The sequence below is a fragment of the Mus caroli genome, chromosome 14, assembly GCF_900094665.2.
Source record: "Mus caroli chromosome 14, CAROLI_EIJ_v1.1, whole genome shotgun sequence".
NCBI classification, from domain to species: domain Eukaryota; kingdom Metazoa; phylum Chordata; class Mammalia; order Rodentia; family Muridae; genus Mus; species Mus caroli.
Window position 1 is genome coordinate 110,568,602 of NC_034583.1, and position 23,875 is coordinate 110,592,476.

General features: G+C 45.1%; 1 protein-coding gene across 1 annotated transcript in view; it reads right to left on the reverse strand.

The window, feature by feature from the left end:
* The window catches only part of Slc15a1 (solute carrier family 15 member 1), a 43,828-nt gene that overhangs the window by 8,504 nt on the left and 11,449 nt on the right, over positions 1 to 23,875 (reverse strand). The window contains exons 2-18 of the mRNA XM_021181978.2: positions 21,555 to 21,571; positions 21,109 to 21,190; positions 20,872 to 21,013; positions 19,673 to 19,792; positions 16,905 to 17,004; positions 16,523 to 16,613; positions 14,716 to 14,799; positions 12,289 to 12,371; positions 11,163 to 11,249; positions 10,562 to 10,651; positions 8,979 to 9,023; positions 8,820 to 8,852; positions 8,648 to 8,736; positions 6,863 to 6,944; positions 5,528 to 5,647; positions 3,991 to 4,140; positions 2,245 to 2,294 (exon numbers count right to left, since the gene is read on the reverse strand). Of these exons, the coding sequence (XP_021037637.2) occupies positions 2,245 to 2,294; positions 3,991 to 4,140; positions 5,528 to 5,647; positions 6,863 to 6,944; positions 8,648 to 8,736; positions 8,820 to 8,852; positions 8,979 to 9,023; positions 10,562 to 10,651; positions 11,163 to 11,249; positions 12,289 to 12,371; positions 14,716 to 14,799; positions 16,523 to 16,613; positions 16,905 to 17,004; positions 19,673 to 19,792; positions 20,872 to 21,013; positions 21,109 to 21,190; positions 21,555 to 21,571 (1,465 nt within the window). The remainder of the gene's footprint in view (positions 1 to 2,244; positions 2,295 to 3,990; positions 4,141 to 5,527; positions 5,648 to 6,862; positions 6,945 to 8,647; positions 8,737 to 8,819; positions 8,853 to 8,978; positions 9,024 to 10,561; positions 10,652 to 11,162; positions 11,250 to 12,288; positions 12,372 to 14,715; positions 14,800 to 16,522; positions 16,614 to 16,904; positions 17,005 to 19,672; positions 19,793 to 20,871; positions 21,014 to 21,108; positions 21,191 to 21,554; positions 21,572 to 23,875) is intronic.

A 23,875-nucleotide genomic window follows, 5' to 3' on the forward strand; every position in this document is an offset into this window, starting at 1 on the left:
GGCCAGCCTGGTCTACAAAGTGAGTTCCAGGACAGCCAGAGCTACACAGAGAAACCCTGTCTCGAAAAACCACCAAAAAAAAAAAAAAAAAAAAGGTATGTGCCACCACCATCTGGCCTTACTTTATTATTTTATCTATCTGTATGTGCCTGTGTGTGTGCATGGCACACGTGTGTGGATGTTGGCAGCCACCTGCTGTGGGTTTTGGGACTGGGCTCAGCACCTTCACGGGGCAGGAAGTGCGCTTAACAATGGCTGAGTTGTCTCTTCAGCCCCTCAACCTATTTTTGATTAAAGGCTTGCCTATTTAAAAGAGAAAGATGACAAGCTAGCGCCGGATGTGGTGGCGCATGCCTTTAATCCCAGCACTTGGGAGGCAGAGGCAGGCGGATTTCTGAGTTCGAGTCCAGCCTGGTCTCCACACTGAGTTCCAGGACAGCCAGGGCTACATAGAGAAACCCTGTCTTAAAAAAAAAAAAAAAAAAAAAAAAAAAAGACAAGCTAGCAATTTAAACCTTTCAACTTACTGATACAAAGGTTTATTTGCTTGAAAATTTTGTATATCCTTCCTTTAATTTACACCTTAGTCAGAAAGTCTGATTTTGTGGATTTGGATTTGGTGTTGCTACTCAATAGAAAAGCAATTCTGACCTGCCTATTTCCATATTCACGATGGGAGGGGTCAACATGTCCCCAATGCCATTCATCTCTTTCCTCAATATTCTATCAAAGATTTTTAGGGGGTGAAGCGATAACTCAGTCAGTAGAGCCCCTCCCTTAAAAGCAGGAGCACCCCAGTTCAATCTTTAGCACATTTGTAACCTTAAAGCATTGGGGGCAGAGACAGACATAACCCAGGGGGGCTCACTGGTCAGTTCTCCTGATCAGCACATCCCAGGTGCCATGAGCTGCTCTGTCTTAGGAAACAGCATGGATCTCTGAAGAACAGCATGTGAGAGTTGACTTCTGGGAGCTACACGCATGCACAATGCACACGCATGCACATGCACACACACACACAGCTTTTAGACACTAGTGAGATATCGCAACAGTTAAAGTTGGACGTTGCTAAGCCTGATGACTTGAGTTTGATCCCTGGAGCCCATGGGTGAGAGGAGAGAGGTGACTCCTCTAAGTTGCGTGTCCACACACATACTAAATAAATAATTAGCTTTTCAAAGTTTGGCAGGCAAATTGGTTTAGTAGTGAAAGGTACCTGCTGCCAAGTCTGATGTCCATGAGTACCTACATGTGTAAGATGAAATCGGTTCCTGAAACTGTCTTCTGACCTCCACACTCACACATAACACACACACATAAACACACACACACACATACAGACAAACAAACAAATAGCCTAAATATCATGAGCTACCCTGTCCAAAGTTTCCAGCATTGGGGAATATTTCTAAAGAAATGAAAATATTGTTCCGAGAACAAAATAAAACCCCAGAGATGCTTCTATTTCAGTGTCAAGTACAAGGCACAAGGTGAGTGTGTGTGTGTGTGTGTGTGTGTGTGTGTGTGTGTGTGTGTGTAGTGCATGCACATGTCTTGTACAGGACAAGACGGGCAATTACTAATATCCAAAAGGACGACTATGGACTGAGAGCTGTACCCTTGAAACTCACCATGGTACCTCAAAACGAGGCTTTCTTTGGAGAAAAGGCCTCAGGAAGGAAAAGAAGCTGTTGGGGTGAGGGTGGGGGGCTTAACCTGACATGACTGATTGGTGTCCTTACATGAAGAGATTAGGATGCAAACACACAGAGAGAAAAAGATGGCTATCAACAATCAACCAAGAAGGAAGGCCTCAGAAGAGACCAGGCTTCAGGGACCTTGATCTTGGACCTCCAGCCAGAGGAACTAGGAGGACAGTGTCTGGAGGGACTGCAGAGCATGTGCTCCTGGTAGGTCCCAGAGGGAAAAGTGGTCCCCAGGGAGGACCGTTGATGCCCTGACACTGTAGCTAACTAACTAGACACTTAGTGACCAGGTAAAGGCTAACATTATTTGTGTCATGAATGAATGCTGAATTCTATAGCTTATTTTTCCACACCAGTTGATAATAAATATGATGTGGACTTTCTTCTCTAAGTTATGAATTACGTTGGTTGATCCCATTGTGTATTCTTGGTACACTCTTGACACTTTCACACCCTTGTCACCACTGGGCTTGGTTAAAGGAATGTGTTAAGCTCGGTTAGATGCGAGGAGAACCAGTTTCAAAAGAAATCTCCATACCTGATTCCGTTCTCCCCTTTCTCTGGCTTTTGGTTAAGACCATCTTTTACCTGAGAGAGAGAGAGAGAGAGAAGAAATAATATAAGAATGTTTCTAAGCCGGAGAGATGGCTCAGTGTGTGAGGCACCTACTGTGTAAGTCTGACCCTCTGAGTTCACCTTGACAAGGTGGGAGGGGAGACTCCACTTCACACAGTTTTCCTCTCACCTCTGTACATGCACCACACGTCATGGGTCCATTGCTCTCTTATGTGCCCATCATGTGCGTAGATAAACACACATGCACATACAATAAATAAGCAGATAAATAAAGTGTCCTGGCGCTTAGCTGATTAGGATCAGTTCACAGTAGCACTTTAGACTTTGAGTGCACCATACTGCCCCTTGTCCTGGGAGATAAGATTCTACTTCTTCCTTCTTGGTTTCCCTCCAGGCTAACACACATTTCCCTGTTATAGATCCTTGATTGCCAGTGGCTCCAAAGGGAATGACTCTCTGACAGGTTAGATGGTCTGACCTTCGGACATGGCAACACTGTATGGTTAATACAGAGTTCATGTTTGACCACTGTACAGATGAGTCAGGAAAACCACTGGGAAATTAATCTCACAAGCATGTTTTTGCTAGGCCACATTTACAGCTTTGCTGGGGTGTGTCAACCTGTGGGCCACAGGCCGCATACACCCGATAGAACAAGCCACCCAAGAGCTTCCTTGTTAAGCAAATGGCTGAGAACATTAAGCGCACGTTGAGTTTTTTTCTTAAGTCCTCACTCGAATCCCCTGGCAGATTGCCCGAAGTTCCTTTATTCAGATCAACTCTTCTTGTACCAAATGACGCACCTAGACGTCTTCATTTTGTCAGGTAGTATTTCATGTGTATTTTATTCCTTGTATCTGGTATACATGCCATACCTTTATAAGTGCACATTTAACAATTAATACAATTAATGATATGTTAAGCACTTTACCTCAAAGTCTGAGAATGTACATATACATTCATGTGAATTACATATACACATGGAACCGTACATACACACATGAGCATGGGTGCACGCTCATAACACAGTTATTATTTATTTACCTTTATATTTTAACATGTTTTTGTTTTTGTTTTCAGACAAGTTTCCCCTGTGTAATCCTGGCCAGCCTGAAACTCAAAGAGTCCCTCCTATATCTTCTTCCCGAGTGCTGGAATCTAAGGTGCCTAGCTAAGATAGGGTCTTCCTATACAGTCCAGGCCAGCATCTGCTTCCTGAGAGCTGTTTAAAAAAAAAAGGTATGGACCACCACACCTGGTTCCTACTTTTCTTTTTGCATCGTCATTAACAGTAATCCTCCTTCCCCACCAGCCAGACCTTCACTGGGAGTCAAATGTCTGTGCTCTTCAAGAGTTTGAAATTACCTAAAGCAGTGCTCAATATCGGTAAAGCAAAGCCAAAGCCACGCCAGTAAAAAGCTGTGCCCTGTGGCTGCAGAGATGTCTCAGTGGTTAAGAGCACTGGCTCATTTTGCAGAGGACCTGGGTCCAATTCCCAGCACATACAATATAATTCATAACTATTTGTAGCTACAGTTCCTGGGGATCTGATGCCCTCTCTGACCTCAGACACCAAACACCCATGTAGTACACATATGTACATGCAGATAAAACACTCATACATGTAAAATAAAGCCTAAAGCACTTTTAAAGCTGTGTCTCCGATATTGCAAATAGCCAAGAGACATCTGTAGTGTTCAGAACTTACCACACGGTATTGACTGGGGTTCCAAACTAGAAGGGTGTGCCGGTGACCCTGCTCAAAATCATGAGCTACTGTGGTGACTCCTGGGGATCCAGAGGAAGATATGTTTATGCTTGTCAGCTTGTCTATATCGAAAGTCATGAACGTGTCTGTCTGGAGATGGGGGAAAGAAGGCAGGAGGCAGAGTTAGCACTGTGTGTTTGGACGCTGTCATGTCATAGTAGATAGCATCCTGTGTTGCCAAGTTCATGGTCATACACATCAAAAATACCTTGTAGGGACTTAAGACCTGGCCTCCTACCCTGAAGACACTGTCATACGGTTCTTTGTAGATTGCCACAGGAACTATACTGTAATTTTATTTTCCATAGGGAAAACACATGCTGTGAACATCATTTATAGTCCTATAAGTATACTATAGTATACTATGTATACTATAATATACTATATAGTACTATAGTATAGTACTATACTATAAATATACTATTTTATACTATATACAGTATAATATATAGTATTGTAAATATAGTGCTATATTATACTATATATATAGTACAGTACTATATAGAAGATAAATATACTACATATATATAGTATACTATATAGTGCTGTAAATATAGTATATTATATATAGTATATAATGCTATAAGTATACATCTAGCACTATATAGTATATTATATAATGCTATATGTCTAGTACTATAATACAGAATAGTACCAGAGGACTGGGGCTAGAGAGATGTCTCAACAGTTGAGTATCTGCTCTTCCAGATGACCTAGGTTCAATTCTAGCAATTCACATGGTGAATTACAACTACCTATAATTCCAAGGGACTTGATGTTCTCTTCCAGCCTTTGAGAGCACCAGGTACATATATGGTGAACAGGCATATATATAGGCAATGCACGCAGGCACACACGCACACACACACACCAAAGGAAAAGCCAAAGTTCTGGTGAAATCAATACTGGGCTGCCCTGACCAGGAGTCAGACTTCTAACTCCTTCTTCAAGGTCATCAGCTTGTCAAGGTCGAAGTTCACTGCTCCGACTGTGGTAGGTCAGGAATGAGAGAATATGAACCCACACCCCTGGGGTTAAGACCCCAAGGCTCTCCATGTGACCAGACTCAAGGCTGGAAACCAGAGGTCAAGGGCAATGACCTCCAGAGCAAGGTTTTCTACAGAGTCACTGTATATACGAGGACAGCAAACTCTTGGCTTGGAGACTGAGTGCCAGTACCTCTGGCTTCTATATAAAAAGTGCCAGTAGCACACTCTTAATTTACAGCTACAAAGAATTGTCTGTAGAGTCTCTAAATCTCCTCAGAAATATCAGCACCCCTGCTGATGAAAGTGCCAGAGTGATCAGTACCCACACTCAAGTTAGAGGCCCACGGGTTTAGAAAGCGTTATGAGGTGGACATGGACATGTGCTGATCTTGGACTGCCTTTGGGGTCTATACAAGGACCAATAAGAACAGCTCCTCCGAGCTGTGTTACAAGTCGGGTGGGTACAAGGTCCTGTTTCTCCTACTTACCTGAGACATTTGGGCAAGCGACACACTATTTCCAGGAAAATGCACGGTCATGTTATTGTTTCCGATGTTCAGGACCTTAATTTGGACTTGATTTCCACCAGGGAAGACTGGAAGAGTTTTCTGAGAAAAAAAAAAAAGAGAGAGAGAGAAGAGTTCCACAGTGAGGACTCCCATGGACTGTCATTGTCACCTCAGCCCTGGAGACATTTTCCTCTGAGATCTACAGCTCATCCAGAGCCATGTGCCAAACACCTGGCTCAGCCCACTGGTCACACTGCATGGCAATAGAACTTTATTTAGCCTTAAAAACAAAGGGAATCTTTTTATATCCTCTAAAAAGGGTGAACCTTGAGGGCACTATAAAATAAGCCAATCATCAAAGGGTAAATGCTCTGTGATCGTGGCCATGCAGTTTGCCTGGAGCAGCATCCTAGAGATAGATGGTAGAATGAGGCCTGCCAGGGCCTTGGGGAGACAGATCAGAGAGTTGGCATTGAATGGTGCAGAGGTTGGTTTGGGAAGATGGGGGACTTCTGGAAGCATGTGTTGTGAGGGTTACCCAGTAAAGGGAGCTGCACTAAGCTGTATGCTTAGACATGGCTAAGATGGGAAAATTCACTTACAATTTGTTCACCGTGATGAATTGTGTGTGTGTGTATGCATGCAAGAGACAGAAAGACAGAGACCAGAGACACATAGAGTGAGGCACACACACAGAGAGAGAGAGAGAGAGAGAGAGAGAGACAGACAGACAGACAGACAGACAGAGACAGAGACAGAGGAGGAGGAAGAGAGAGAGAGAGAGAGAGAGAGAGAAGACAGAGAAAGAGAGTCTCCTCTAGTTTTATGGGCCACACAGTCCCTGCCTTCAAGAACTAAGGCCTTATTTCCTGCAGGCAGCACTGGGCTGGCTTAGCACAGATTCACCCAGCAGGTATTAGGATCCGTTTAGGAATTATCCCTTTGTAGAGATATCAGAACCCAAAATGTGATCCCCTGTGAGGATGACAGTTTATGCATTTCCCAAGTGCCCGTTTGTGACAAGCTTCTCACCAAGTCTGAGCTGGAAGCAATTCCATGAACTCATCCCCCATTACAGAGACCGTAGCACAGGTGGAGTCACTCGCCTAGACTTTTCTCATACCGAAGCCCGCCCATTAGCTCTGACCTAGCCGTCGCCCACTCGCTGCACTAACTGATGGACTATTTTGCCCCACCCCCTCCCTGTACTGTTTTTACTCCAGGAATTCCTGCTGCATATGGGGAGTTTCCCCTAGTCTCCTCTAATCCTCCCAGCCCAGAGAAGGGAGATGCTGAGCCCAGGAGAAGACTCACATCGATTTCCACCTGCACAATTGCAGCCACCACAAAGGCCATGGACGCCAGGAACATCCCAACAGTCATCTTCTTCAGGGATCTGATGCAGACGAGAGGAAAGTGAACCCCAGCCTGCATCCCCCAGATGAACCAAGAGTAAACCCTAAAGGAAAATCCTCCTCACCTCACATCCCCTTGGCTTCCCTGCAAAGACAGCTGTATTGGAAGCTGCTGGTGGTGTTCTTATTGTTTTAGGATTTTATGTATGGATGTCAGTGTGAGTATATGCCCACAATGAGTGTGAGGGCGCTCTCAGTATAGGCACACATACATGTGAGGGTGTTCTCAGTATAGGCACACATACATGTGAGGGTGCTCTCAGTGTATGCACACATGCATGTGAGGGTGCTCTCAGTGTATGCACACGTGTGTGAGGGTGCTTTCAGTATATACACACATGCATGTGAGGGTGCTCTCAGTATATGCACACATACATGTGAGGGTGCTCTCAGTATATGCACACATACATGTGAGGGTGCTCTCAGTATATGCACACATGCATGTGAGGGTGCTCTCAGTGTATGCACACATGCATGTGAGGGTGCTCTCAGTGTATGCACACATGCATATGAGGGTGCTCTCAGAAGCCAGAAGAAGATGCCAAATCCCCGGGAGCTGGAGTCACAGCCTTTGTGAACTGCTCCGTGTGGATGCTGGGGGGGAAACTGTGGTCTGTGTGCTTGAGAAGCAAGCATTCCTAACCATTGAGCCATGTCTGAGTCCCTCTCTGTCACTACTCATGACCAGACTAGTGGGGTCAAAGAGAATGCCTATTCACACTTTCACATTCAACTCCTAAAAATCCTATGATCACAGCTAATGTATTCAGGCTTCCATTAATAGCATTTTTATTTATTTTAAAGGGCATTTTCAGAGGCATTGCATACAGACATCTCTTTTTAAAGCTGTGTGTGTGTGTGTGCATGCGTGTATGCTGTATACAAATGTGTATGGATATGTACAGGCCCATGTGTGCACATGGGGAGGCCAGAGGATGTCAGATGTCTTCTGTCCCTGTCCATTTTACTTTCACAAGGCCGGTTTTCTCATTGAACCTGTAGCTCACCATGTTTGGCTAAGCTGGCTAGCCAGCAGCTCCAGGGATCTGCCCATCTCTGTCCCCTGCCTCGGAAGTTGCAGATGCACACTGCCATGCCTGGCCTTTTACATGGGTCCTAGGGATCTGAACTTGGGTCTTAATGCTTGCACAGCAAGCACTCTTACCCAGTGAGATATCTCCCATCCCCCAATATTTCTAAATTTATTACTTTGAAAATTTCATCATCAGCCAAGTCCGGTAGCATAGGCCTATAATCCTATCTACTTGGGTGTTTTGCAAGTTCAATGTCTAACTAGGCTGCAGGGTGAATTTAGGGCCAGCCTTGTCTCAAAATAGAAAGGAAAAAGAGGGCTGGTGTTCTATGTCAGTAGAAGAATATTTGTCTGGCATGTGTGAAATCCACTAGGTTCAATTGCCAGTACTGCAAAAATAAAATAAATAAATGTGCCATCACCTCCGTCGGAGCTTCTGGAAGCAGAACATTTATGAGGCCCTGGACCAATAGCATCTCAGTCAATTCAAGCCAAACAGCCACCAACAGCATCTTAGTCAACTCAAGCCAAACAGCCACCAACAGCATCTTAGTCAACTCAAGCCAAACAGCTACCAACTGCATCTCAGTCAACCCAAGCCAAACAGCTACCAACTGCATCTCAGTCAACCCAAGCCAAACAGCTACTTACGTGAAGTTGAAACCACATTTTGCAATGAGCGGGTACACCACAGCGTCCACAATGGGGACCATGATGACAATCAGGATGGCATTCACTGTCTGCAGAGGAAGTGGAGAGGGGTCTTTAATGCAACCACAGGGAACACATGGGCTTTGGAAAGTGAGCCGAGCCTTTCTCCTACCTGCATCTGGTCCGGCTGAATTTCAATTGCTCCCTAAAAAAGAGGAGGCAAAGTCTTACTGAAAGAAAAAAACCATGGAAGGGAAGAAGAAAGGACTGAGGGACTAAAGCAGGGCGGTGATGACCAGGAAGGGGGACAGACCAGGACAGGCAAACTTACAATTTTCCCATTCATGGTTGTTGCTTGCAGTGTCCATCTGGAACCCTAAAAAATGAACACATTGATTGTGTCATGGAGGAAGTGGCTTTTTAGGATGTGATAATCCACTAGCAAACCTTCTAAATCAGGACTGAAATCTCTAATCTGCCTCTCGGCTCTGTCACAGTTCTAGGAAGACAAAAGCCAGTGGCACATCCTGGGCTTCGTGAAGGACCCCTGAGACAGAGCTGTCCTCGGGAGATATAAAACTGTGTGATTACATGGTACCACCTCTCAGGGTAAGCTCATCAGGGCCCTGTGTTCTACAGGTGCTGGTGTCAGTATCTAGAATATTACAATGGTAAAGAAAGCCAGGGAGGGGCTTTAAATGTTTTATCATAAAGATAGTAGTGGTCTTAAATCAAGGCAGCCTAATTACAGTTCATCTGTCTCTTACACGATGTGATGATTTTTATGGAAGACTAAATGCTTAATGGATCAATATAAATCCATCAGCTCCCCATGGGAAGTGGCCACCCTGCCCCTGTTCGACTCTTGAGTTTGTACCAGTCATCGGGGACTTTGTATGGAATGTCTGATTTGGGCCTCACAGCAGAGGTAGGTGAGTAGGACAAACATGATCAGAAGGGTTCCAAGTGATTAGCCAACATCACCCAGCTACCAGCAATGCCTGCATTCTGAGTGCAAGTCTGACCCCAGTTAGGCTCTTTCCATACTCAAGGTGGCTACTTTGCCCTTGCTAGGCTGCTGCATACTTCATACTACAGACAAGGAATATGTGCTTGCTCAAACGTTCTCCATGGATCGCCTAGCCTTCCAGTAATCCTATCTGTGCATAACACACGCTTGCGCTCGGTCTCTAGAAGAAGCAGAGTCTCCTTGCTTTGACTTGTGAGTACTGTGCACTGGGTTGTCTGACAGGAGTGTGCAGGACTCCAGGGTGTGTCCTATAGATGGCATCGTATCTATGTGCTAACTGGACTTAGGTTAGAATCACAGCAGTCAAGTAGAATGTGAAGTTAGGAGGGACATGGCATAGGGCAGTTGGAAGGAGGTAATGGTGAATGTGTATGATAAAAGACACTGTATATGTGTGTGGATGTTTTAACAATTAAAAGGAAAGTCCAGAGCCACAGGTCTGATCTTGTCAGGAACTGCTTCAAGTACAAGAACTTGTGTACAGTCATTTACGATTCTGTAGGGCACTTCTGGTTTGAGTATTCCATTTTAAAGTGGGAGACTTGAATCAAGCCCCTGTTAATTAGAACAGTCCACAAGTCTCTTCAAAGGCAACACCTTTGACCTTGCTGGGTCAATAGAACAAACTCTCTCTGCCCTCAGTTGTGATCGACAAGGGTCCTAGGTGCTCTTTGAAGAAATCTCCCCAGGGTTACCCTACGGAAACAAACCTCACTGTCTTCACTGATTCACAATAGACACGTGAGTGGATCCTTTCAGGATACATTCTAACCAATAAACTCAGTAAGATGCCAAAAATTACTGGGTGTTTAGGAGCTGAACACCCAGCATAGCTGGGCACATAGCAGTACTTAACTACATTCTGATCAAACAAGAGGCATTACCTGCTGGTCAAACAAGGCCCAGAACATGGGGAGTGGGATGTACAGGAACATCACCTTCGTGACCATCTTAATCTGTGAGATGAGCCGCTCCTGCAGGTAGACAAATCAGCCAGGGCTGCAGTCAACAGCATTTGCTGCTCTGCTGCCAAGTGGGGATGTTTGCATCTAGCTGGGAGGTGACGATTCAGTCTAAAGGATGCGAGCGCGGGTTTCTCTAGGAAACCAGACATTCTAAACAGGTGGCCACGGAGCAAGAGTAGCTGTGTGGGAGGCCAGCCACCACAGCTCCCTAACCCGTTAGTCTCAAGGTCGGTCATCACCACCCAGCCCTTCTCTGTTCAAACTGAAGTCATGTGATCTCATGGCCTACACCTAACAGAAGATGACCCAAGTGAGCAGCTATGAGGGCGTCATGTTGCTTCCCAATAAGTGATAACCATCCTTTTAAAGTCTTTTCAGAGCACTTGTGTTCCACATGCTATTAAATGCTCAGAGGACGTGGCCGAGGGTACTGCCCACGTGCTAACCCTCTGCACTGTCCTTTCCTCTCATGCCCATTTCCTGGAGTAGCTAGGACCACTGCTGTAGGAATATGACTTACGTCGTATTTCTCTTTAGCCCAGTCCAACCAGTGCTCCCTCTTGGGAAATGCCTTACTTCGGTGCCGAAACCTGTTTTTGATGGCAAACTGGAGGAAAGAAAAAAATATTTAAATTTTAAGAGAGAATCAGCTACCTCAGAAAAACATGTTTCAATGAATTCCCTTCTAAAGGTGTGCCATGGGAGAATGGCACATTTTTCACTGGTGGATCCTGTTTGCCTGGGCTGGAGTCTCCTTCCAGCAGTTTGCCCTCCAGTCTGCCTAGAGAAGCATGGTCAGTAGAAATGAACAAATACATGTGCAGTTTTGTTTTCTAGCAGTGAATTAACAAGTAAAAACAAAATATGTAAAAATCCACCCCCAACCCCAGCAGGGTTTCTCTGTGTGGCCCTGGCTGTCCTGGAACTTGCATTGTAGACCAGGCTGGCCTTGAACACAGATCCACCTGTCTCTGCCCCTTTATGCCTCTGCTGGAATTAAAGGTGTATGTCATTACCACCACCAGGGTCTATTTGGTAAGTTTTATAAAGACAAAACACCCAAGTACCCTCAAAATGTAATTTTAAGGAGAAAAATCAAAACTGTTGATTTTTTTTTCTCTTTTTTTAAAACTGAATTTTGGGGGCTGGTGAGATGGCTCAGTGGGTAAGAGCACCCGACTGCTCTTCCGAAGGTCCAGAGTTCAAATCCCAGCAACCACATGGTGGCTCGCAACCATCTGTAATGAGATCTGACTCCCTCTTCTGGTGTGTCTGAAGACAGCTACAGTGTACTTACATATAATAAATAAAATATTAAAAAAAAAACTGAATTTTGATTTAAAGAAGGTGGAAGTTAGAGGGAAGTTCTGGAGTGATTCAGTGAGAGGGAGGGTGGGAGACAGAAGAGGGGGGAAGGGGGAGGGAGAAGAAGACGGGGAAGGGGAAGGAGGAGGGAATGAGAGGAGGATGGAGGGGAAAGGGAGAGGAAGGGGAAGGAAGTGGAGGGGGAGGGGGAATGAGTGAGAGGAGGGTGGAGGAGGATGGGAGGGAGATAGGGAGGAGGAGGGAGAGTGAGTGAGAGGGGGATGGAGGGGCAAGGGAAGGGAAGGGGGAGGGGACAGGGAGGGAGAGGGAGGAACACTTACACCAATGCACTTGGCCACTTTGCCCATGATGTTGCCCTGGGGCTGGAACTTCTTGTACATTCCACTGCCAAGGACAAACACAACTGCACAGGGCAGAAGAAGAGGCATCACTATAGAGTTCCCTGTGGTCTGAAAGATGCTCATTTATCTGCATGGTCTCCTTGGTGGGAGGCATGAGACTGCTTATAGACTTGTCTCCATCCTCACAGATGAAGACCTGTTTCTGACTCTAGAGACCACCAGGGCCTCTGAGGGTCAGGAAGCCTGAGCTAAAGCCTACCACCTCCGTCAATCTCCTCATGAGGAGGCTCCTAGACTTGGCAAAGCTGTTTAAACACAAGTCCTAGCTACTTAAAGGAAGACAAAGGCCATAGTTGCCTCTGCATGTCATAAGAATACATCATTCTACAAAGACAATGAGGAATTTTCTTCCTGCTCCTAAGATTCAGGAGAAAGGTATTGAACGGATGAATCAGACCCTACACTAGGTCTTTCGATCTCCCAGCCACAATTTGATGACTTAAGGGCATGGATGGATCACTTGCTTTCCCCTGTTGAGAAGGCCAAGGCCTTGGCAGCCACTTGCTCTCAGGGATCTCTCCGATTTCTGACCTGTATTAGAGATGTCCTTCACGGCTCACTGACTTGTGCTGTGCCCTTATAAGCCTGTGGTGAAGCGTCCCAACAGGCTGAGCCAGCATTTCTCTTTGCCAGCTTCTTAACCCTTCACCTTTTGGATAAACTAAAGCCTAATTCTAACATAGAAATGTCTAGAAGAGCTGTAGATGCCCACAGACTTTCATAAGAAGTAGAATCTTTCTCTTAAGAATGACTTGCAAGATAAAATGAGAATACACCTGAAGTGCCACTCTCTGCTCATCATCGAGAGGAGAAGCATGCATGAGCCCTTAGAAGAGCAGGGCCATGTTTGAAGAATTATGAGAGAAGACATATAGGACAGGGGTGAGAGGGCTGCACTTGCGTAACATCAAACACAAAGCAGAGTTGTTTCAATATGAGAAAAAAGGTGAAAATGGTTCTAGTTGATCCTGGCAAGACCTAAAAACCAAACCTGGGGAAAATATGCAGAAGCCATGGAGACTTGAGGGGACCACAGGACAGGTTCATCTCACACTTTCAATTTAGAACACCCCAGGTTACCTCTTTGTATATCTTAAAACAACAACAACAAACAAAAAAATGTTCAAAACCATATGTGAGCATACTATATGCATATGTATGGAATCTAGATTCTATTATCTGTCTCTATCTATCTACCTATCTATCATCTCTCTATCATATCTATCTATCTATCATTTATCTACCTATCATCTATTTATTTGCTCATCTATCATTAATCAATCACCTATCATCTATCTATCTATCTATCTATCTATCTATCTATCTATCTATCTATCTATCTATCTATCTATCTATCTATTTAAAATCATCTATCATCCAGCAATCACCTATCTATCATGTAGCTAACATCTATTTTCTATCTATCATCTCTCTTCTATCATCTATCTATCTATCTATCTATCTATCTATCTATCTATCTATCTATCATCTTATCTATATACCTATCTATCATCTTATCTACCTATCATCTATCTAGTCATCTATCTAGTCATCTATCATCAATCAATCAATTAATCATCTATTTCCTATGTATCTCATCTATTCACCAATCATCTATCATCTATCTATCTATCTATCTATCTATCTATCTATCTATCTATCTATCTATCTTCTGAAAGCAGAGGACACTACTATCTTCTGTGCAGGAAGGAGAGCAGCAAGAAGGATGAGGAAGGGCTGGGATAGATAGTGGAACATGAACATGAAAAAGATACAGTGATAACTATGTGTAAAATTGTCATAATGAAACTTGCCATTCTGCACATTAATCTATGAAGAAATCTAAGAAGCCATTGATATAAAACCCATATGCAAATGAATATAACTATTATGTAATACAGTCCTCCTAGCAGGAAAGGATTCTAGTAGAAACCCTTGGGATGATGGATAATGGAGGTTAGATTCCAGCAGGAGCATTCAATGGCCATTGAACCAGATTGGTATTTGTTTACTCAAGCCACAGATGATGCATATCAATGAGTGAAAAAGCTTTCAGTTCCTGGCTTAGCATGCTAGCAGCCTCTTCCACCTCTGCTCACCTGCTTGGATGGATCCAAATGCCCAACTCACTGATGCTCCTTCAAAGCACTTTGAGATCTCATTTCCCATATAACATGGCCACCCCACTTTCTCCTCTCTTTGAGGGAGAGCATGTCAAATGCACAGTGGCAGGTCTTTGCGATACTTTTCATTACAACTTGGTACATGGACTGTGACAAACTAGCCATGATAAATACACAGCCTGATTTGGACATGGGCTTGTGCCAGCCCAACTGATCTACTCACTTAGGGCAACAGCCATGAGAGCCGCCGGAACCCCGAAGGCCAGTGGGTAACAAGCTTGTTGACTGTGGATTCCACACTGTTGAACTGAGGAGAAATAATAATAAAATGCATTGTATTTTTGTTAATGCACTTATTGCTCCCATTTTTAAACACCCTCCACTGATTGTATTATGCTGTTTTTACTCAATGTTCTGGACTTACTTAGCTGATGTCTTAATGTCACTGATGCCATGGCCAACTGAGCAAACCAGTCAAAGGATTTTCTTTTTAAGTATTTATTTGTTTGTTTGTTTGTTTGTTTATTTATTTATTATTCGGTCTGTCTGTCTGTCTGTCTGTCTCTCTCTCTCTGTCTGTGTGTCTGTGTGTATGGATGGAGTGCATTAAGAGGTCAGAGGACAACTTGCAGGATATAGTTCTCTCTATCCAGTATGTGGGTCCAGGAATCAAACTCAGATTGTCAGGATTAGCAGCAAGCACCTTTACCAGCTCAGCCATCTCAAAGGCTGTGAATTTTCTAACTTATGGAGATAAATGTGACCTGGACACTCTAAGTCCAGCATGTGGGACTCAGTGAATTAAAGCTGACACTCCCATTCACTATTGTAAGTGTCCCATATGCACGACAGCTACGCATCATGAGCTAAGGAAGGGCTAGACAGTAAGTATTTTAGGCTTTGGCTCCTCAACTCTGCCTTCACAGGAGAATCAATCTGGACCAGACCCGCAATTTGCCATCCTCTGATGGAGGGTACTCTTAGCTCCCTGATATCTTCATCTTGGTAAGGAAAAGCATTAGGGCTTTGTAAAGGCAACAGAGGATCCCCGGATTGGATCCCACAGGGACTTTGGTCTGCTCTTTAACTAGCTATTCCACTACTTTATAGAGAAAAAAAAACTTAACCATGGGAAAAATGATGTTTGTGTAAACATTTCTTGTCCATAACTGTAAGCATGATTCCCATTCATGACAAAGAAGACCCTGTCCCCCAGGCACTGAGCACTTTCAGCCAAATCCTTGCTTGAACAGATTGCAATGGCGTTCCAGTTCCCCACTAATGAAGTGATAGAAACGTTTGACACATATTCAGTTTCTTATGTCTTCCCAACTCTCTCAAACATCATGAGGAACAAGAGCAGAAGGCCAAAAGTCAACCATAGCCTGCAATATGTCTTCCCAAATGTTGTCAATGGTGTCTTTCCCCATGTAAAGGTTTAAATATTAAAAACCGACGTGGGGCTGGAGAGATGGCTCAGCGGTTAAGAGCACTGACTGCTCTTCCGAAGGTCCTGAGTTTAAATCCCAGCAACCACACGGTGGCTCACAACCATCTGAAATGAGATCTGACGCCGCCTTCTGGTGTGTCTGAAGACAGCTACAGTGTACTTACATATAATAATAAATAAATCTTTTTTAAAAAATTTAAAAACGATGTGAGAAGTTTCCTGTCACCCAGGGAGTCAAGAAAGGTTGGAAGGGGGGAAGCATGGGAGAAAGAAGTTTACGGTTTAGATTTTGACAACTATCCCAGCATGTGCTGCAGCTGGGCCATTAAATAAAAGCAAAGGACAAGGACTAAGCCTGTTTTGTTTTGTTTGTTTGGGGACAGGGTTTCACTAAGTAGCTCTAGCTGGGTTGGAACTATACAGAGCAGGCTGGTCTCCAGCTTACAAGGATCCATCTTCTTCTGCCTCCCCAATTCTATGACCAAAGCTGTGCGCCACCACATCCAGAGGATTTAGCCTTTTAACCTGACTTTCTCTAATCAATAAGAGAAAATCCAAGCTCTTAATAGATGGTTCTTACCTCTGAGTATGGGAGTGATGATCGTCGAGAGCAGGCTTCCCGCGTTGATAGCCAAATAAAAGATGGAAAAGAACCGGTTTCGCTGTTTTTCCTGTCACAGGAGGGACACAGTTAGGTTACTACAACCTCACTGGGAATCATGGGAGATGGTGGGGCCCAGAACCCAGCTCACTTCTGACTTTGTTTGGTCAGTATCCTACTTTCAAGCATCCTGGGAAAGATTAGGAGGGAGACAGAGCTCGAGATCCAGGACGGAGATGGGACTCACGATCTAGGACTGAGCTGGGACTCACGATCCAGGACGGAGCCAGGACTGATGCTCCAGGGATTCCATCACTAGACTGCTTTAGTCACTGACTGGCTCATGCAGTCACGGTCTTACCTGACCCTCTTCAAACTGATCGCCACCAAACGCAGACACACAGGGCTTGATTCCTCCTGTACCAAGGGCTATCAGGGCCAGGCCAATCATGGACAGTGCTCTGGGGAAAGACATGGTTTAAGACCAAGGTGGGAAGTCCTCAGGAAGGCCCCTCCCCCTCTGTAGTCTCCTTACAAGGACTAAGCGCAGTACCAAATGCATGGAGGTTCACTCTCTGAGGAGAAGGTAAGGCGTAAGAAGACAGGCTGAGCATTGAATGAAACCTGGATGCCATGGAGTTGGAGCCCACTATGTTTCGTCATTAATACTTAATTGAAAATGGCTTAAAATCCAAACAAGGACTTACAGATGGACTTTTGGTAGCCTTACCATTTCTTTTTCTTTTTTCTTTTCTTTTAAAAGATTTATTTATTTATTATATGTAAGTACACTGTAGCTGTCTTCAGACGCTCCAGAAGAGGGAGTCAGATCTTGTTATGGATGGTTGTGAGCCACCATGTGGTTGCTGGGATTTGAAACTGGGACCTTCAGAAGAGCAGTCAGTGCTCTTAACCGCTGAGCCACCTCTCCAGCCCAGCCTTACCATTTCTAATGAAAGAACAAGTACATGAAATGTTAGTTAAGGGGCTGGAGAGATGGCTCAATGGTTAAGAGCACTGACTGCTCTTTCAGAGGTCCTGAGTTCGATTCCCAGCAAGCACATGGTGGCTTACAACCATCTGTAATGGAATCCAGTGCCCTCTTTTGGTGTGTCTGAAGACAGCTACAGTGTACTCATGTAAAATAAATAAATATATCTTTTTTTTTTTTTAAAGAAAAGAAATGTTAGTTAAGGGGTGGGTTGCATAGCTCAGGAGTAGAGTAGGGGTAAACAGGCCCTGGCTTCAGTTCTCAGCACACATGCAGACATATGTCAACACACAGATGCCAGTCAAACAAACATAAGCCTTATGTCAATCAAAATGGAGTCACAGTAGTCATTTAGTGACATTGAAAGCATGATTTAAATGCAAGGCAGAATGTCTATGCAGGCTCTATAATCATCTGCGGTTGCTTACACACTGGATGAGGCTAGAGAGACACAGAACAAACGCTGTATTGTTCAAACCACGTTGTGGCACTGAGGGCTATTTATCTTTATCTTAATTTTACTTGTGTTATCTTCTGTAAGCATTTTACCTCCTGAACTGAAAGGTAAAAACACGGGGTGGCAGGGGGATTAAGACAAGTGTAATGACCCATGTGAGAATACCATCAGGAAATCCATTGCTTTGAACACCAACCTAAAAAATTATTTGAAATGGGAAAAAGCATAGCATTTGTGATACTAGAGCTATACTACGGGTTAGACAGCTGAAGTTTGGGAGAATTTATATCTTCTTGGCTGATAATGTTGCTTAAAATATTTAAGCATGGAATGGATATGGCCTCTCTTTGATCTGGGTTCTTCCTACTGGCTGACCAGTGAGCCTCCAGGATCTGCCTGTCTCCACTCCCGTAGGGCTGGGGTCACAGGGATCCCAACAGGTTCTCAAGCTTGCTCACAAGCACTTTACCTACCGTGTCATCTCTCCAGCCCCGTGTCTGTCCTCCTCCCCCCATGCTTTCAAAAAGACAGCTCATCCAAGGTCACCTCACTCTTTTGTGGGAAAGCTTGGCTCAGACCTGATAGTGTGGGTGGCCCACCGAGCTCATAGCTGCCCCTCACCGACACTGCTCTTTCTGGTCCAGGCACCAGACAGGGAGGGCTGTCCTGTGGGCACACATGCATTCAGCAGGAAAGTCAGAGACATGGGCATTACAGCCGCTAACTTAAATCTCAGCTGCATTTACAGCCCACGAGATGACTTGCTCCTAGGTCAAGAAGTTGAAGTATAACCAATCTTAAATTTTAAAAGACATTTTGGAGTTTTCAAAAACTTTGGATTTGAAAAGAAAGCTTGAATATTTTTTAAAGAGACCTTTTTTTTTTTTTCGGTAAACAGCATCCCTCCATGGCCTCTGCATCAGCTCCTGCCTCCAGGTTCCTGCCCTGTTTGAGTTCCTGTCCTGACTCCTTTCAGTGATGAACTGCAATGTGAAAACCCCAGCTTGCTTTTGGCCGTGTGTCTCATCATAGCAAAGAAACCCCAACTAAGAGAAGAGCAGTGCACATCTGCAATCCCAGCACGTGGGAGCCTAGGTAGGAGGAGTGTGAGTTTGAGACTATATAGCTTGGGCTATATATCCCCAGCCTGGGACATATAGATAGGTGCTGTATTAAAAAGCAGTAAGCAAACAATCAAGCTCTGTAATTAGTGCACCAAGCCACACTGCAGGGAAGGAGAATAACTCCAGTAAGAAGAGACCTTCCTGTCAGTAGTTCAGAACAGGTGGCTAGGACAATGTCTGTTAAATAGAATTGCTAAAAACAACCTACTGTGGTTTCAGGGAGAAACTAAAGGTCTTAGGATATTGAGGAAACCTGAGTGTGAGGACCAAGGTCTATGAGAGTTGTGTCCCTCCCCCCTAACCCCCGGGAAGACACTATGAGCACAAAAATCTTCACATGACCACACACTGAATGAGAAGTCTCAACTCTAGTCACAGTGAGCAGACATTAGGATGGGGACATCCTGAAGACACGACTCTTAGTCCATTGAACCACCTTCTCTACGTTACTGAGTAGGGAGGAAGACTTCGTCGCTCTCTTCAGGAACAAGAAGAATCATCAGGTTGCCAACTAAGCAAGCAGTGAGAGGGTGGGGCAGCAGTGACCCCGGACTCACACGTGCACAGGAAGGCTGTCAGGACTGCCATTGTGGTCGTGGTCTGTGAGGTCATTAATTGAGCTCACCGAGATGACTGCCTGTCCAATCGTGTAGACGATGGATAGTGAAACAATTGTCCTGTGTTTAGAAAGGGCAAGAGAGTCCTAGTTAATCGCACAGTAGCTGTTGGCTTCCTTTCTTCCTCCTACAGAGCTTTGAAGAGCCCAATCATGTTTCTACCCATTTTCCAAAACTAGCTAAAACTGGGGACTCCCAGAAAGGGAGAGCATAGGTACATAGAGTAAAATTGTGATTAAAGCCCAGAAAGGGAAAGCCCACCTCCAGATTCCCTCCACCCCCACCTCTGCCAACACGGAAATCAGTATTCGTAGCTTTGGACAATAAGACTTAAAAATCTTGGCAACGTTGAGTGGACTCGGGAATTAAAACAAACAAACAAGACATCAGAGAGGAATATGTGGTAGGGGTAAGAGAAGAAGTGGATGGGAGGAAATTCAGACTGAATGTGATCAAAACACAGTGTATGTATCTATGATATTTGTAGATATCATACGAATATGATGAACAACTATGAAACAACGATGAAAAAGTTTCTAGCGTGTGCCTGGTAGTGGTGGCTGGCCAGGGGTAGAACACCACCGACTAACTTTACAGACTTCTTTAAAGAGAGCTGACTGTTCTTCCTCCTTCCTGTGTTAGCACTTTGACCTAGAAGAACATTTTCCTTCTCTATAAAGTTCCCAGAGACTTTCCCTGGTAATTTTCCTGTCTGGGTGAGTACTCACAATGGCTTCCCACCCATGAAGCCACATGAGTCTGCAGCAGCAAGACCTGAGCATCAGGCAGAGTCTGTTTCTCACCCGTGATAGTCAGGGTCCCTGCCACTATTTCAAAATGATACAGTTTGTTTGCGAGTATGTGTGTGTGTGTGTGTGTGTGCATACATGCGTGTGTGTATATGTGTGTGTGTGTATGTGTGTGTGAACAAATAACAAAACAACAACACCTCGGCCTTCTTGAATTTACAGTGTTACGAGTGCTAGGAATACATTATGAAACAGAAAGAAGGTCACAGATGTCCTATGAGTGTCTTTTCCTTGAGTCCTCCCCAACCCGGGAGTCTACCATCCCAAATCGCAAAGCTCACAGTTTACAAACATCTCTGTTCCCGTGGTGATCAAGTCCCAGTCACTCACTTGAACTTCCCCAGCCACGAGTCTGCGATCAGAGCTCCAAGAATTGGAGTCAGGTAGCAGAGGGCAACGAATGTATGGTAAATGGCCGTGGAGAGATCGTCATCCCAGCCGAGGAAGTTCCGGAAGTACAGAACCAGGAGTGCTTTCCACGGGCGCAGGGGGAAGAGAGAAACAGAGTTAGGGCAGGCTGAGGCAACACCTGCTCTTACAGAAGGGTGAGGGGAGCCGGAAACTTACCTCGCATGCCATAGTAGGAGAATCTTTCACAGAATTCATTGACCACGATGAAGAAGATGCTCAACGGGTAACCGAAGCAACCCTGACAAGCGGGGAAATAACATTTAGACACGTGTCTCACCAGCCCACACTCACACACCAGCCCTGGATGCTACACCGAGATCTACCACACATGTAATAACGTCTCGGTTCCATTCAGACAGAACCAGAGTTGTGAATTTTGTGACTTTTATAGCTGTATGTTAGTTATTCCCACACAGAGACAGCAATGAGACAGATCAACTAGCAGAAGGACATAAACCAAGGACAAATCCTGCATAGCTCAGGATCATCTCTGTGCCCCATGCAGGCTTGACAACTGAATAAGGCACATCTGTGTCTACCAGGAGCAAAACGTTGTGTGATGTACAGGATGAAGACATCAGAAAAGGACAAAGGATACTCACCCGAGACTTGGACATCCCTAAAAGGAAAACAAAACAACATTAAAGGCAAGTTATGATAGTGCTCAGCTCCTCTGGCTTCCCACAGCAGTAAGCCTTGGCGTCCTCTGGAATCCTGACGGAGGGCTCACATCTCATCTGCAGTGGGGAACTGACCTCCTCAGGCAATGCTTGTGAGGTTCAAAAGTGAGAAGCAGTGCTCAGGAAATCCTGCCTAAACCATTTCTTCCTCAAACGCTTCAAAGGCTGCCTCTGCACAAAACCATCCTGGTGTGTTCTTCCTGACCTCACAAGACCAGTGAGGTTCTGTGAGGGTTAAATCAGTGAGTATAACATGCTTTGAGGGGCCTAGGAAAGAGTGAAGATTCAGCCCTTTGGTTCCTAACCCTGCCTTCCTCCTAGCCCTTCTCTGAGAAGACTCCAGTGAGTCTATCAATGAACTGTTTGTTCATTGACTGTGTTGTATGTCTTCTCAAATTTTGTGGCATGGGAGATAGCAGCCTATGGCAGGGTGCCCTATCTACTTAGCACGTTCCTTTCCACTCGAGTGCTAGCACTGGTGTTGACATTCCCTTCACAGTGTGCTGTTATGATGAGCCATTCCCTCCAGGCTACCTGTCACCACTGTGCCCCCTTTCAGGGGGAACCTCTTCTGTTTCCCAGCCCCCACTGACTTCATTTTACAGTTCCTTGCTGCTAGGGCTCCTGAGGCACACACCCTGCCTCTGTTAGGAGTCCACCGACTGCTCAGCAGTCGTGGGTTACAAACTGAGCTGTTCCTGAGATTCTCCGGGGGGCTTGGAGAACAGACTGCTGGGCCAGTGCTGCTGACTCCGGTCTGGCAGACACACGTGACTGTGTTTTCCAACCAGTCTCCTGGTGGCTGCATGCTTTGAAAACTGCTGCCCTGGAGAATTGTAAGTAATCCTTAAACCCCAGTCCTGGCCAATGCGCCCTGGCCGATGCGCCCTGCCCAACGGCAGAGTGAAATATCTGGACAGGGCTTGTTGGACCCCAGCACTGGCCACTGTGTCTTGTACTAAAGAGTTAGAGAGAATCTGGCTTTTAAACAAACTCTGAGATGCCATGGATACTGCAGTCTGGGGAAGCATGTGTAAGCTGTGGTCTCTGGTTTCCTGACATATCTTCCTATGTACAGATGACCACTTCTCTGGCCCCGAGAGCCAGGAAGACCAGCTACCCACAGCAGAAACGAAATGCAGAAGCTGGGCAAGTATTAGTGTCCACCCCTGCTCCCCACCTTAATCTCTCATTGTGTTCCCCATTCACCACTCTTCCCCTCTGACTCTCCACTGTGTACTGTCAGTCTGTGTGGCTCCCTGCCCCCACCCACCACAGGCACACCCCTCCCTGCTCCTGTCAGCTGAACTGAGGCCATTTCCACCTGCCCACTCCACTGAGACCCCAGGGCATCACAGGACATCACAGCAGACAGTCTTGCAGGCTTTTGCCCACTTCAGAGTACATTTGATGTTATTTTAGTCTTTGCTCCAAGGAGGGAGACACCACCATCCTGACCGCCTAGGACACTAGTTCCCAACTCTCTCTGGTTAAAACTGGAGCCAGAGATTCCACACCACAACTGAACTTGGTTTTCTTTGATGGAAGGGGTTGTTTCAAGGTGCAACGGGAGCCGTGGGGTTGGAGCTGGGGTTGAATGTCAGTTCTGCCAGCTGCCACCTGGGACCCTGGGCAAGCCTGGGTAATCACAGTGGAATGAAGAGAAACATCATCTGTTGTGTAAGGTACTGTAAGAGTTTATGAGGGGCCAGCAAGATGGCTCAGATTAGCTTTCCTCTGACTGATACAGTTTATGTGAAGGCTTCTCTCCTTCACTTCATACATTAGTTAATTGGAGACACTAACATCCTAGAATCTTCAGCCTTGAATGACACTCTCCTGAGTGGTAATTAAATGTCACCAGGGAGGACAGAGGAGCAAACCAGGCTATTGGTAATCTTCAGCACCCCAATTTGTTGTAAGCAGCTTTTGTTCTTGAGGAGACAACACACTGCTCTATCTACTTTCACTTCAGAGAACGTGGTCTCCCCAAGGCCTCCAAAGGACCAAGCAAGGAATAAGACTGTGTTCTCATGAGGGAGGGATGTAAGCCCAGAGTCCACAAAGCCAGGCTGAGTCTCACCTCAGCAGTATCTTTCCTGTGTCCCTAGATGTGGTTCACAGGGGAGGAATCTTATCTCCAGAGCAGAGACTGTATATTCCTGTTAAATATTACCTAGCACTGATTTACAGCAAATATATATATATATATATATATATATATATATATATATATATATATA